This window comes from Eriocheir sinensis, unplaced genomic scaffold, assembly GCF_024679095.1.
Source record: "Eriocheir sinensis breed Jianghai 21 unplaced genomic scaffold, ASM2467909v1 Scaffold496, whole genome shotgun sequence".
NCBI lineage: Eukaryota > Metazoa > Arthropoda > Malacostraca > Decapoda > Varunidae > Eriocheir > Eriocheir sinensis.
The window spans coordinates 262,501-274,948 of record NW_026111827.1 but is presented as its reverse complement, the minus strand read 5'-3'; the positions used below and the strand labels follow the sequence as shown (position 1 = coordinate 274,948).

At 45.3% G+C, this 12,448-nt stretch overlaps 1 protein-coding gene and 1 long non-coding RNA gene across 3 annotated transcripts in view; one reads left to right on the top strand and one right to left on the bottom strand.

Moving 5' to 3' along the window:
* Positions 1-1,233: 1,233 nt before the first annotated feature.
* On the bottom strand, positions 1,234-2,844 carry LOC126992617 (E3 ubiquitin-protein ligase arkadia-C-like). Its single transcript, XM_050851430.1, has 2 exons — positions 1,939-2,844; positions 1,234-1,729 (listed from the first exon to the last, which is right to left on the bottom strand). The coding sequence occupies exons 1-2, from the start codon at positions 2,765-2,767 to the stop codon at positions 1,638-1,640; spliced, it is 921 nt and encodes a 306-aa protein (XP_050707387.1). The 5' UTR covers positions 2,768-2,844; the 3' UTR covers positions 1,234-1,637.
* A 4,393-nt stretch (positions 2,845-7,237) lies between these two features.
* The window catches only part of LOC126992622 (uncharacterized), a 7,082-nt gene continuing 1,871 nt past the window's right edge, over positions 7,238-12,448 (top strand). Inside the window, exons 1-3 of one of the 2 annotated variants that reach the window (XR_007746843.1) lie at positions 7,238-7,541; positions 10,075-10,134; positions 11,677-11,894. This is a non-coding gene — a long non-coding RNA (uncharacterized LOC126992622). The remainder of the gene's footprint in view (positions 7,542-10,074; positions 10,135-11,676; positions 11,895-12,448) is intronic. The other variant, XR_007746842.1, reaches the window with a different exon arrangement.

Below are 12,448 nucleotides of genomic sequence, written 5' to 3'. Positions count from 1 at the left end.
GAGGAGCAGATGACAGCACCTCGATATTGGGGAGCAGATGACAGCACCTCGATATTGAGGAGCAGATGACAGCACCTCGATATTGAGGAGCAGATGACAGCACCTCGATATTGGGGAGCAGATGACAGCACCTCGATATTGGGGAGCAGATGACAGCACCTCGTTATTCAGTTTACTCCCGACGCAGCGAAGTGACGGTCGATTCTATACTTGAAGGAGTTGATGGTATTCACATTTACTACTTCTGAGGGAAGGTTGTTCCAGTGGCGGATGACTCGGTTTGAAAAGAAACTCCTCCCAATGTCTGTGTTACATGATCGACTCGACTGAATGGCTAAACCGTTATTTATAGTTCTTGAGTTGGTTTGCAGTTCAAAGAATTTGGAGTAATCGACGTTATTGAACTTTTTCAGATACTTGAAGACTTGAATCATATCCCCTCGTAGGCGTCTTTCCTCCAGTGTAAAGAGATTGAGTCGCTTGAGTCGTTCCTCGTACGGTTGGGCCCTGAAGGTTGGAATCATCTTTGTGGCGCGTCGTTGAATCCTTTCCAGTAAAGCAATGTCCTTTCTGTAATTAGGAGACCAGAACTGTACTGCATACTCGAGGTGCGGTCTTACCATGGAATTATACAAGGCTAGCATCACGTCTGGTGTTTTAGACTCGAAGTTCCTCGCTATGAACCCGAGCATAGTGTTGCTGTAGGCTTTTTACAGTGATTCGCGTGTTTCAGGTCGCTGCTGATAGTGACTCCAAGATCCTTTTCCTCCTGCATCGCCTGCAGAGGTCTCCCATTCATGATGTATGTGTGGTTACTATTTTGGGACCCAATGTGCATGACTTTTGGGACCCAAGGTAAGGTAAGGGAAGTCTTGGGAAGGAAGGAAGAAGAGAAGGGAAGGAAGGAGGAAGTCTTGGAAGGGAAGGGAAGGAAGTCTTGGGAAGGGAAGGGAAGGGAGGGGAAGTCTTGGGAAGGGAAGGGAGGGGAGGTCTTGGAAAGGGAAGGAAAGGGAAGTCTTGGGAAGGGAAGGGAAGAGAAGGGAAGGGAAGGGAAGGGAAGTCTTGGGAAGGGAAGGGAAGAGAAGGGAAGGGAAGGGAAGGGAAGGGAAGGGAAGTCTTGGGAAGGGAAGGGAAGAGAAGGGAAGAGAAGGGAAGGGAAGGGAAGGGAGGGGAAGTCTTGGAAAGGGAAGGAAAGGGAAGGGAAGGGAAGGGAAGGGAAACACATTCTTTCACTATATTCTATGGCTGTTTATTGTCCTTAAGGGAGATACATGGAGACAATCACGGGGCGTATATGTGATACAACTGTGTATATAGTCTAAGCAGTGACGTCAGCAGCGGGCAGCCTGGCTCAGCGCTGTGATTGCTCCTAATTTCTCCTTATGCTGAACCGTAAGAGACTTGGGAAATATGCCGCCCAGAAGCAGCCCGTAGTACAACTGTGTATATAGTCTAAGCAGTGACGTCAGCAGCGGGCAGCCTGGCTCAGCGCTGTGATTGCTCCTAATTTCTCCTTATGCTGAACCGTAAGAGACTTGGGAAATATGCCGCCCAGAAGCAGCCCGTAGTACAACTGTGTATATAGTCTAAGCAGTGACGTCAGCAGCGGGCAGCCTGGCTCAGCGCTGTGATTGCTCCTAATTTCTCGTGGAGGCCGGGCTGTGGCGGACTGGCTGAGGGCGCGGCCGGGCGTGGTGTTTGCCGGGCCAGGCAGGAACCCGGGCCGCTTCTGGAGGAGGGAGAGGAGGGGGCTGGGTTACTATATAGTGTTTATTATTATTATTATTATTATTATTGTTATTATTATTATTATTGTTGTTGTTGTTGTTGTTGTTGTTACCTCCCCTACCAGCCTATAACATGAGCACACACACACACACACACACACACACACACACACACACACACACACACACACACACACACACACACACTTACTCAGACCCGCTTCGAGACGCTGTAGGGTGTGGTACATGTCTCCAATCATCACGGTCAAAACTGCCATCATCTCCGACACCTCCACTGGAATGGGCGGGCATGTAGTGGCCTCTGGGGTGGGTTGGGCTGTAGTGGGCGGGGGTGTAGTGGGCGGGGGTGTAGTGGGCGGGGGTGTAGTGGGCGGGCAAGTAGTGGGCGGGCAAGTAGTGGGCGGGGGTGTAGTGGGCGGGGGTGTAGTGGGCGGGCATGTAGTGGCTGGTGGGATGATTGGGGGCGCCGTGCAAGTGAATGATTCTGGAAAGGGCGCTGAGCGGTTATATCCTCGATAGGGACAGCCAGGTGGTGGTGTGTCGTGTCTCCATCGCGACGCACCGTAACCCACCACCTCCACACTCTGTAGGCTGTTAAAGGTGACCCTAGAGAGACACGCCTTCCGACTATCACCAAGGTATACATTGAAGAACACATGGTTACTGTCGCGAATCACATACACCCTCAACTCCCACCAGGCGGCTTTGGTGACGTCGGGGAACATGTCCTCGGGGAACCACGCGGCCACGCTCACCGGTCCTGTGGCGGTGTCGACGAGAGCCTGCACACCCACGCCCATGAAGCCTTCCTCGGGCCACAGGTACACGACATCGGAAATATACACACTATGAACCCCTGTTTGGTCGGCCGTGATGCGGGCCTCCCCTTCCCCGAGCACTATGGCAGCCTCGGCGCAGCTCTGATTTTGCGAGGCGTCCACTGCCCAGTTCTGCGCCATCACCAGCAGCAGCAGCAGAAGGGATCGCAGAGTGTTCCCGCCTGCCAGACGTCTCTTCATGGCTGGACGTGTGTGTGTGGGCGTCGGCAGAGCGTGAGTTGACGCGACGAACGCCAGCGATGACCTGAAAATTGTTGACTTGAACGCGCTTATATATAGTGTGACTCTCTCTCTCTCTCTCTACAAGGTCGTCTCAGTTGGCTATAATATATTAAATAAGAACATTTGTTTATTCAATTGGAGAGAGAGAGAGAGAAAAATCTCTCTCTCTCTCTCTCTCAGACTATAATTATGAGAGAGAGAGAGAGATTTATAGAAAATCAGACCACAGACCCCATGGTCCAGACTTGGTGGTCTGTCCTTAAACCTAAGTGATTTTACATTAATCAGAAGACTCCAAAACGTTGCATTTCTACTCTAGTTGATATTAAGTTGAAGGAAGTGACGGTCGAGCTTATTTTGAAGGAGTCAATCGTGTTACACTGGACCACTGATGGTGGAAGTTTATTCCATTCTCGCACTACAACGTTGGTGAAGAAAAATTTGGTGCAATCTGAATTTACTTGTCTACATCTGAGTTTTACGCCATTGTTCCTCGTGCGCAGACTGTCATCGATCATAAACAATGTTGATCTGTCTACATTCGTGAAACCATTAAGTATTTTAAAACATTCGATCAATTTTCCTCGAGGCGACGTTTCTCAAGAGAACATGTTAAGGATAGAAAGCCTTTCTTCGTAGGATTTGTTGCGCAAGGAAGGATCATTTTCGTTGCCCGACGCTGAACACCTTCTAATTTAGCAATATCCTTTGCATGGTGGGGGACCAAACTGTACCGCATATTCCAAGTGGGGTCTGACTAAACTGTTGTAGAGCGGGAGTATTACATCTTTATTCTTGAATACAAAGTTTCTTTTAATGAAGCCCAACATTCTGTTCGCTTTATTTACTGCATCGATGCATTGCTGTGAGAATTTGAGGTTTGACGCGATTTTGACCCCCAAGTCTTTGACGCATTGAACGCCTTTGAGTTTAACGCCGCGCATTTCGTATTCGAACTTCTTATTCCTCGTTCCAACTTGAAGGACCTGGCACTTGTCTACGTTAAAGGGCATCTCCCATCTATCCGACCAAGCTGAAATTTTGTGCAAATCCTCTTGGAGGCTTTGCCTGTCTTCGTCAGTGAGAACCGAGTTACCAATCTTTGTGTCGTCTGCAAATTTACTAATGCGGTTATTGAGTCCAACATCCACGTCGTTGATGTAAATAATGAAGAGCACTGGGCCAAGGACCGAGCCCTGAGGGACGCCACTAGTGACAGGCGCCCACTCTGAGTTAAATCCGTCAATCACTACTCTTTTGTTGTCTGTTGCTCAACCAATTCGCGATCCATTGGTTTACTTGACCGTCAATACCTATTTGCTTTAATTTGTAAAGTAATTTATGATGCGGACTTTATCAAACGCTTTCTGGAAATCAAGATAGACTACGTCCAGTGATTTGGTTACGTCATAAACAGTGAAGAGGTCGTTATAAAAGGTTAATAGGTTTGATAGGCAGGATCTTTTGTTTCGGAAGCCATGTTGTGAGTCCCCAATCAATGAGTGGCTTTCAAGGTAACTCACAATTTTGTCTCTAATTATGCCCTCAAGTAGCTTACCTACAACCGAAGTTAGACTAATGGGCCTGTAATTACCTGGTACTTTTGTCTCCTTTCTTGAAAATCGGTGTCACGTTAGCCTTTTTCCAATCTGAAGGGACGATGCCTTGTCGCAAGGACATATTGAATACGGTTGTGAGGAGGAGAGTATTTCGCTCTTCGTTTCTTTCAGCAGAGTTGGATATACTTTGTCAGGTCCAGGACTTTTATTTGTTTTAAGTGAATGGAGAGCTTTAAGGACTTCATCGGTTGTTATTTCAAAATTAGGCAATGCATGCTCGAGATTTACAATAGTACTGGTGTTGGTGGTAGCGAGAGGAAGACTGTTAGTATTAAACACCGAGGAAAAGTAATTGTTTAAGAGGTTTGCAATGTGTTGGCTGTCAGTCACTAGTGCACCGTCGCTGTTTGTTAAAGGTCCAATACCACTTTTGATCGCCTTTCTGTTGTTTATGTAACTGAAGAAAGATTTCGGGTTATTTTTACAGTTGGCTGCAATATTTTCTTCATATCTACGCTTTGCCTGACCTACTAGTCTTTTTACTCGTCGCCTGGCATCATTATAGAGTCTAATGTTCTCGGGCGTGCTTTGTTCTTTCTTTAACCTGTAAAACAATTTTCTCTCATTGACTGATTGTTTAATTTCGCTATTAAACCACGGTGGGCGTTTGTTAGTGTTAATTCGCTTCTCGCACAAGGGGACGAATGTGTTCTGCTGAGTGAGTAAGTGATTTTTAAGGCTTAGCCAGGCTTCCTCTACGTTGCCGTCATCTGATAGTTGTATTTCTGTTAGTTTTGTCGGATTTCTACGAAGTTAGCTCTTTGAAATTGGGCACCTTTACTTTATTTTCAGTCACTGATGATTGAGCTTTAATGTCGACGCGCACTAATTTATGATCGCAAGAACCGAGGTGTTCTCCTACCGTGACATTACTGACAAGGTTATCTTGGGTCGTTATAACAAGGTCGAGTATATTATTTTGTCGAGTTGGCTCAGAAACCATTTGGCTTAGATAATTTTCTTCTAGAAATTCGATCATTCTATGTGACTCGCCTTCTGTACCTGACAGTGTCGCCCAGTCGATATGGGGGAGGTTAAAGTCTCCTAATATCAGTGAGTCGTTGTTATTAAGTGACTGCCTTAAGACGCTGTACATTTCAAGGTCGTCATCGAGTGATTGCCAGGTAGGTCTGTAGGTGACAGATATATTTAAATTGACTTTTGCAATGTTTACTCGCACGCACAAATGTTCAACGTTACTGTTTCCCGGTGTTTTGTCGGTGGGTTGCAAATAGCTTTTGACATAAAGGGCGACGCCACCGCCTCTACGGTTTACACGATCTTTGTTGAAGAGTCTGTAGCCATCTATGTTGTATTCGGAACTTAAATCAATATTTGTGGTGTCGATAAATGTTTCGGTTATAGCAATTATGTCAAAATTTTCTGTTAAAGCAAGACATCTCAGTTCATCAAATTTGTTTCTTAGGCTACGCGCATTGAAACTAAGGATTTTTAAGTTATCTAGAGGCTTGGTAATACAGGTGGTGGTACTTGCGGGATCACGGTTACGGGTTTGTTGATGCACGGCGTCTATTTACACGGGCGGGGTGGAGGGACGTGGCCGTGACTCGTTTTTTGCTCGGATGACACGCACTGCTTCGTTGAGGAGCCTTCCGAGTCTGGCTGCCCCGATGGGAGAAAGGTGCAATCCGTCCCTGTGGAAAAGTTCATTTTGTCCATAGAAATTGTCCCATGCGTTTAGGAACTCCACGTCAAGCTCCCTGCAAAGAGTCTGTAAGCGGTTGTTTAGGCTGAAGGCCTTACTGAAAAAGTCGCTCTCCGCCCAAGTCCGTGGTAGAACTCCTGAAATCAAAATGTTAGGGGATTTAGTCGTATACTGCTGGATGAGCCTACGCTCATACACCAGGAGTTCCTCAGACCAGGACGTGGTGACGTCGTTCGTACCTGTGTGGATAACAAACAGTGAATCATTAGTAGCCTGGGGGGAGATCTCCTCAAGAGCAGCAGTTATGTCGTCGATCCCAGCACCAGGATAGCAATAGTTCCGTCTTCGACGAGGAACTCTGCCGCAGAACTCAACGACCTGCTGGCGAATCATGGAGTCACCCACCAGGAAGGTGCTCTCCTGCTCGTCCTCCTCCTCCAGAATGGCAAACCTGTTGAAGCAATGAACAGGATAAATCGCTTGTCTGGCTGGCTTGGCTCCTCCATTCACGACGGTGAAGCCATCATGGTCGGTGCCACTAGCATCCTCCCGTTGCGTGGTGTTGTCCGCTGGTGTCGACGGTACCGCTGAGGGCAAGGGGGCGGTTGGAGAAGGGTTTGGCACCACAGCAACGTTAGCCTGGATGAATTCCTGCAAGGAGGCAACAGTGCGAGAAAGCTCTATTATTTTATTCTGACCTGCTTCCATCTTCTCTTCTTGCTCCTGCAGTCTGGTCTCGAGATGCTGCCTGGTGAGAGAAAGCTCCATTATTTTACTCTGGCCTTCTTCCATCTTCTCTTCCTGCTCCTGCAGTCTTGTCTCGAGATGCTGCCTGGACAGGCACAGTCGACAGACAGCAGAACGCCCTGTAAAAAAGTGAGCTGAGAAGCTACCGTTACAAGTACTGCACTTCTTAGGTGCCATCTTAGCTGAAATGAAAGAGATAAAAACACAAAGTGAAGGGGATTAGGAAAGGGGGTGAGGTGTGTGAGAGGTAGTTTAGTAATCTAAGAGGTAGTTTAGTAATGAGAGAGAGAGAGAGAGAGAGAGAGAGAGAGAGAGAGAGAGAGCGGGCCTTAAACAGCCTATATATAATCGCCAATGAAGAAAAGTAAAGAAAATAAGTCAATAAATAAATAAATGGTTGAAAAAACATAAAAACCGAGACAAAAGAATCGAGAAAACACTTGAAGCAAAGCCCCTTGACGAGCCTCTCCTTTTGGACGCCTGAAACACGCTGGAGACAGACACAGGGAATAAAACACCGCAAATAAAACAGGAAAATAATAAACCAAACACTCAATAAAATAAAACAGCCAAAGACGCTAAAAAAACACCCAATAAAATAACGAAGGGAAAACGAGCCTAAACATTTTCCAGCCGATCTCAAAATGGCCGCCGATCTTCTCCTCCACACGTAAACAAGACGAGCGGGAGGGGAGACAAGGTGAGGGATTTTGGGCGTTTTGGGCTCCTTTCCTCCACGTCCCTCCACATCAAATTACTCCTCCACTCTTCCTCTTTAATGTGACGCCAAGCAAGCCCCGAAAAGCCTAAGAACAGAGGAGAAAAAGCCCTAAATAGGACAACTTTTCCTGCAGATTCTGACCAAACCTTGCGAAATGGTCGGAGGGAAATCTTAATATTTTTGCATTTTCTCTCCTTTACTCCACTTTCCCTCCACGTCCCTCCACATCCACTTCTTCCTCCACTCTTTCTCTCCACGTAGACACCAAGCAAGCCCCGAAAAGCCTAAGAACAGAGGAGAAAAAGCCCAAAATAGGACAACTTTTCCTGCAGATTCTGACCAAACCTTGCGAAACGGCCGGAGGAAGGTTAAAATTTTTTGCATTTTCTCTCCTTTCCTCCACTTTCCCTCCACGTCCCTCCACATCAAATTACTCCTCCACTCTTTCTCTCCACGTAGACACCAAGCAAGCCCCAAAAAGCCTGAGAACAGAGGAGAAAAAGCCCAAAATATGACAACTTTTCCTGCAGCTTCTGAGCCCGAGAGACAAGGGAGACATCTCGGCCCATACATGACTGAGCCCAGAGACTTTTTGGGTCTTTTTGGCGTGAGATGACTGGAGTTTTTTGTGTTTTTGAGCATCTTAGAGTTGAGTTAGAGGGATCAAATTTTTACAGTGCATAGCTTAGTCTTTCCTCTACTCATCCGTGCAATCCGCTTCTCTCTGTCTCTTGTGGATGTCGAGCTGTGAGGCAAAGTTTGAAGACATTTTGCCGGACTTTTTGATTTTTTGGCGTGAGATGACTTGAGTTTTTTGTGTTTTTCACCATCTTAGAGTTGAGTTAGAGGGATCAAATTTTTACAGTGCATAGCTTAGTCTTTCCTCTACTCATCCGTGCAATCCGCTTCTGTCTGTCTCAAGTGGATGTCGAGCTGTGACCCAAAGTTTGAAGACATTTTGCTGGACTTTTTGATTTTTTGGGGTGAGATGACTTGAGTTTTTTGGCTTTTTGAACACTTTAGAGTTGAGTTAGAGGGATCAAATTTTTACAGTGCATAGCTTAGTCTTTCCTCTACTCATCCGTGCAATCCGCTTCTCTCTGTCTCTAGTGGATGTCGAGCTGTGAGCCAAAGTTTGAAGACATTTTGCTGGACTTTTTTATTTTTTGGGCGAGATGACTTGAGTTTTTTGTGTTTTTGACCACCTTAGAGTTGAGTTAGAGGGATCAAATTTTTACAGTGCATAGCTTAGTCTTTCCTCTACTCATCCGTGCAATCCGCTTCTCTCTGTCTCTAGTGGATGTCGAGCTGTGAGCCAAAGTTTGAAGACATTTTGCCAGACTTTTTGATTTTTTGGCGTGAGATGACTTAAGTTTTTTGTGTTTTTCACCATCTTAGAGTTGAGTTAGAGGGATCAAATTTTGACAGTGAATAGCTTAGTCTTTCCTCTACTCATCCGTGCAATCCGCTTCTCTCTGTCTCTAGTGGATGTCGAGCTGTGAGGCAAAGTTTGAAGACATTTTGCTGGACTTTTTTATTTTTTGGCGTTAGATGACTTGAGTTTTTTGGCTTTTTGAACACCTTAGAGTTGAGTTAGAGGGATCAAATTTTGGCAGTGCATAGCTTAGTCTTTCCTCTACTCATCCGTGCAATCCGCTTCTCTCTGTCTCTAGCGGATGTCGAGCTGTGAGGCAAAGTTTGAAGACATTTTGCGGGACTTTTCGGTTTTTGGCGTGAGATGACTTAAGTTTTTTGTGTTTTTCACCATCTTAGAGTTGAGTTAGAGGGATCAAATTTTGACAGTGCATAGCTTAGTCTTTCCTCTAACCATCCGTGCAATCCGCTTCTCTCTGTCTCTAGTGGATGTCGAGCTGTGAGGCAAAGTTTGAAGACATTTTTCCGGACTTTTTGATTTTTTGGGGTGAGATGACAAGTTTTTTGTGTTTTTGACCACCTTAGAGTTGAGTTAGAGGGATCAATTTTTTACAGTGCATAGCTTAGTCTTTCCTCTACTCATCCGTGCAATCCGCTTCTGTCTGTCTCTAGTGGATGTTGAGCTGTGACCCAAAGTTTGAAGACATTTTTCCGGACTTTTTGATTTTTTGGGTGAGATGACAAGTTTTTTGTGTTTTTGACCACCTTAGAGTTGAGTTAGAGGGATCAAATTTTTACAGTGCATAGCTTAGTCTTTCCTCTACTCATCCGTGCAATCCGCTTCTCTCTGTCTCTAGTGGATGTCGAGCTGTGACCCAAAGTTTGAAGACATTTTGCTGGACTTTTTTATTTTTTGGCGTGAGATGACTGGAGTTTTTTGGGTTTTTCACCACCTTAGAGTTGAGTTAGAGGGATCAAATTTTTACAGTGCATAGCTTGGTCTTTCCTCTACTCATCCGTGCAATCCGCTTCTCTCTGTCTCTAGTGGATGTCGAGCTGTGAGGCAAAGTTTGAAGACATCCTATAAATATTTTTCCTGTTTTTTTTATATATATTTTAGCTCTTTACATTTTTGCAGATGCTGGGCGAGAGGAAGGATGCCGACTGCTACTTCTACTACTACTCCTCCTGCTCAAAGGTAACCTACTACTACTACTACTACTACTACTACTACTACAACCATCCCACTAGCCCACCACAGTCAACCACAATCCATGAAAATTCACCGACTTTTACAACAGAATCTCGGCCAGACTTCCATTTTTCTCCACCAATCCCTTTAAACTTTTCTCTTTTTTTCATAACTTCCTTACAACCAACATCACCACCATTGCCACCATAAAAACTACCACCATTTGGCTTTCTATTGCCACCACAACCATCCCACTACCCTTCACCAGTCAACCACAATCGTGAGAGAAAATGCAAAAAATATTAGACCTTCCTCCGGCCATTTCTCGAGATTTTGATCAGAATTTGATGGGAAAAGTTTTCATATTTCAGGCTTTTTCTCCTCTGTCGCTAGGCTTTTTGGGGTTTGCTTGGTGTCAAATTAAAGAAGAAGAGTGGAGGAATAATTTGGAGTGGAGGGATGTGGAGGTAAAGTGGAGGAATGGAGAGAAAATGCAAAAAATGTTACACCTTCCTCCGGCCGTTTCTCGAGATTTGGTCAGAATTTGAAAGGAAAAGTTGTCATATTTCAGGCTTTTTCTCCTCAGTCGCTGGGCTTTTTGGGGCTTGCTTGGTGTCAAATTAAAGAGGAAGAGTGGAGGAATAATTTGGTGTGGAGGGACGTGGAGGGAAAGTGGAGGAAAGGAGAGAAAATGCAAAAAATATAAGACTCTCCTCCGGCCGTTTCTCGAGATTTGGTCAGAATTTGGTAGGAAAAGTTGTCTTATTTCAGGCTTTTTCTCCTCTGTCGCTGGGCTTTTTGGGGCTTGCTTGGTGTCAAATTAAAGAGGAAGAGTGGAGGAATAATTTGGTGTGGAGGGATGTGGAGGGAAAGTGGAGGAAAGGAGAGAAAATACAAAAAATATAAGACACTCCTCCGGCCGTTTCTCGAGATTTGGTCAGAATTTGGTAGGAAAAGTTGTCATATTTCAGGCTTTTTCTCCTCTGTCGCTGGGCTTTTTGGGGCTTGCTTGGTGTCAAATTAAAGAGGAAGAGTGGAGGAATAATTTGGTGTGGAGGGACGTGGAGGTAAAGTGGAGGAAAGGAGAGAAAATGCAAAAAATATTAGACCTTCCTCCGGCCATTTCTCGAGATTTTGATCAGAATTTGATGGGAAAAGTTGTCATATTTCAGGCTTTTTCTCCTCTGTCGCTGGGCTTTTTGGGGCTTGCTTGGTGTCAAATTAAAGAGGAAGAGTGGAGGAATAATTTGGAGTGGAGGGATGCAGAGGTAAAGTGGAGGAATGGAGAGAAAATGCAAAAAATGTTACACCTTCCTCCGGCCGTTTCTCGAGATATGGTCAGAATTTGATAGGAAAAGTTGTCATATTTCAGGCTCTTTCTCCTCTGTCACTGGGCTTTTTGGGGCTTGCTTGGTGTCAAATTAAAGAGGAAGAATGGAGGAATAATTTGGAGTGGAGGGATGTGGAGGGAAAGCAGAGGAAAGGAGAGAAAAATGCCAAAAATACCTCACCTTGTCTCTCCTCCTGATCACCTTGTTGACATTGCAGGCTGTCCCTCACACAAGCAGCCTTCTGACGAGCCTGTGGAAGGAGATAAAAGTGGAGATAGGAGAGGAATGAAGAGGAGGAGGAAGAAGCGGAAGATGGGAGGAGGAAGAGGAAAGATTAAGCATCACTTGAGGTCATAATGCGGCCCCTAAACCGACCTTTCTAGGGACCCACAATTCTTGGGTTAACAGGGCCCTGGGTCTGTAACATCAGGTCAGGTGAGGTCAGCTGTGTCTTGCTGGGTTGGAAAGTTTTTAGCTAAGTACAAATATCTCCTGAACTATAAGGTTATGAGCACTGCCAGTTATAGGTGTTGTAGGGGAGTGTTAGGAGCATCATGTGTTAGAATCTCGTGTTCCTAACTGTTGTGGATTCTGAGATATTGCCAGTTGAAGTTGTCATTGAATTTTTGATATTTTTGGGTTGGAAAGTTTTTGGTTAAGTACAGATATCTCCTGAACTGTAAGGTTGTGACCACTGCCAGTTATAGGTGTTGTGGGTGGGTGTTAGGAGCATCCTGTGTTAGAATCTTGTGTTCCTAACTGTTGTGGATTCTGAGATATTGCCAGTTGAAGTTGTCATTGAATTTTTGATATTTTTGGGTTGGAAAGTTTTTGGTTAAGTACAAATATCTCCTGAACTGTAAGGTTGTGAGCACTGCCAGTTATAGGTGTTGTAGGGGAGTGTTAGGAGCATCCTGTGTTAGAATCTTGTGTTCCTAACTGTTGTGGATTCTGAGATATTGCCAGTTGAAGTTGTCATTGAATTTTTG

Bases quoted from the DNA above. Each gene is read 5' to 3' on its own strand.
- LOC126992617 (XM_050851430.1), bottom strand. From the start codon at position 2,767: ATGAAGAGACGTCTGGCAGGCGGGAACACTCTGCGATCCCTTCTGCTG. The intron at 1,730-1,938 runs GTAAGTGTGTGT...TCCCTCCTCCAG, and splicing joins GCGTCTCGAAGCGGGTCTGA to AAGCGGCCCGGGTTCCTGCC.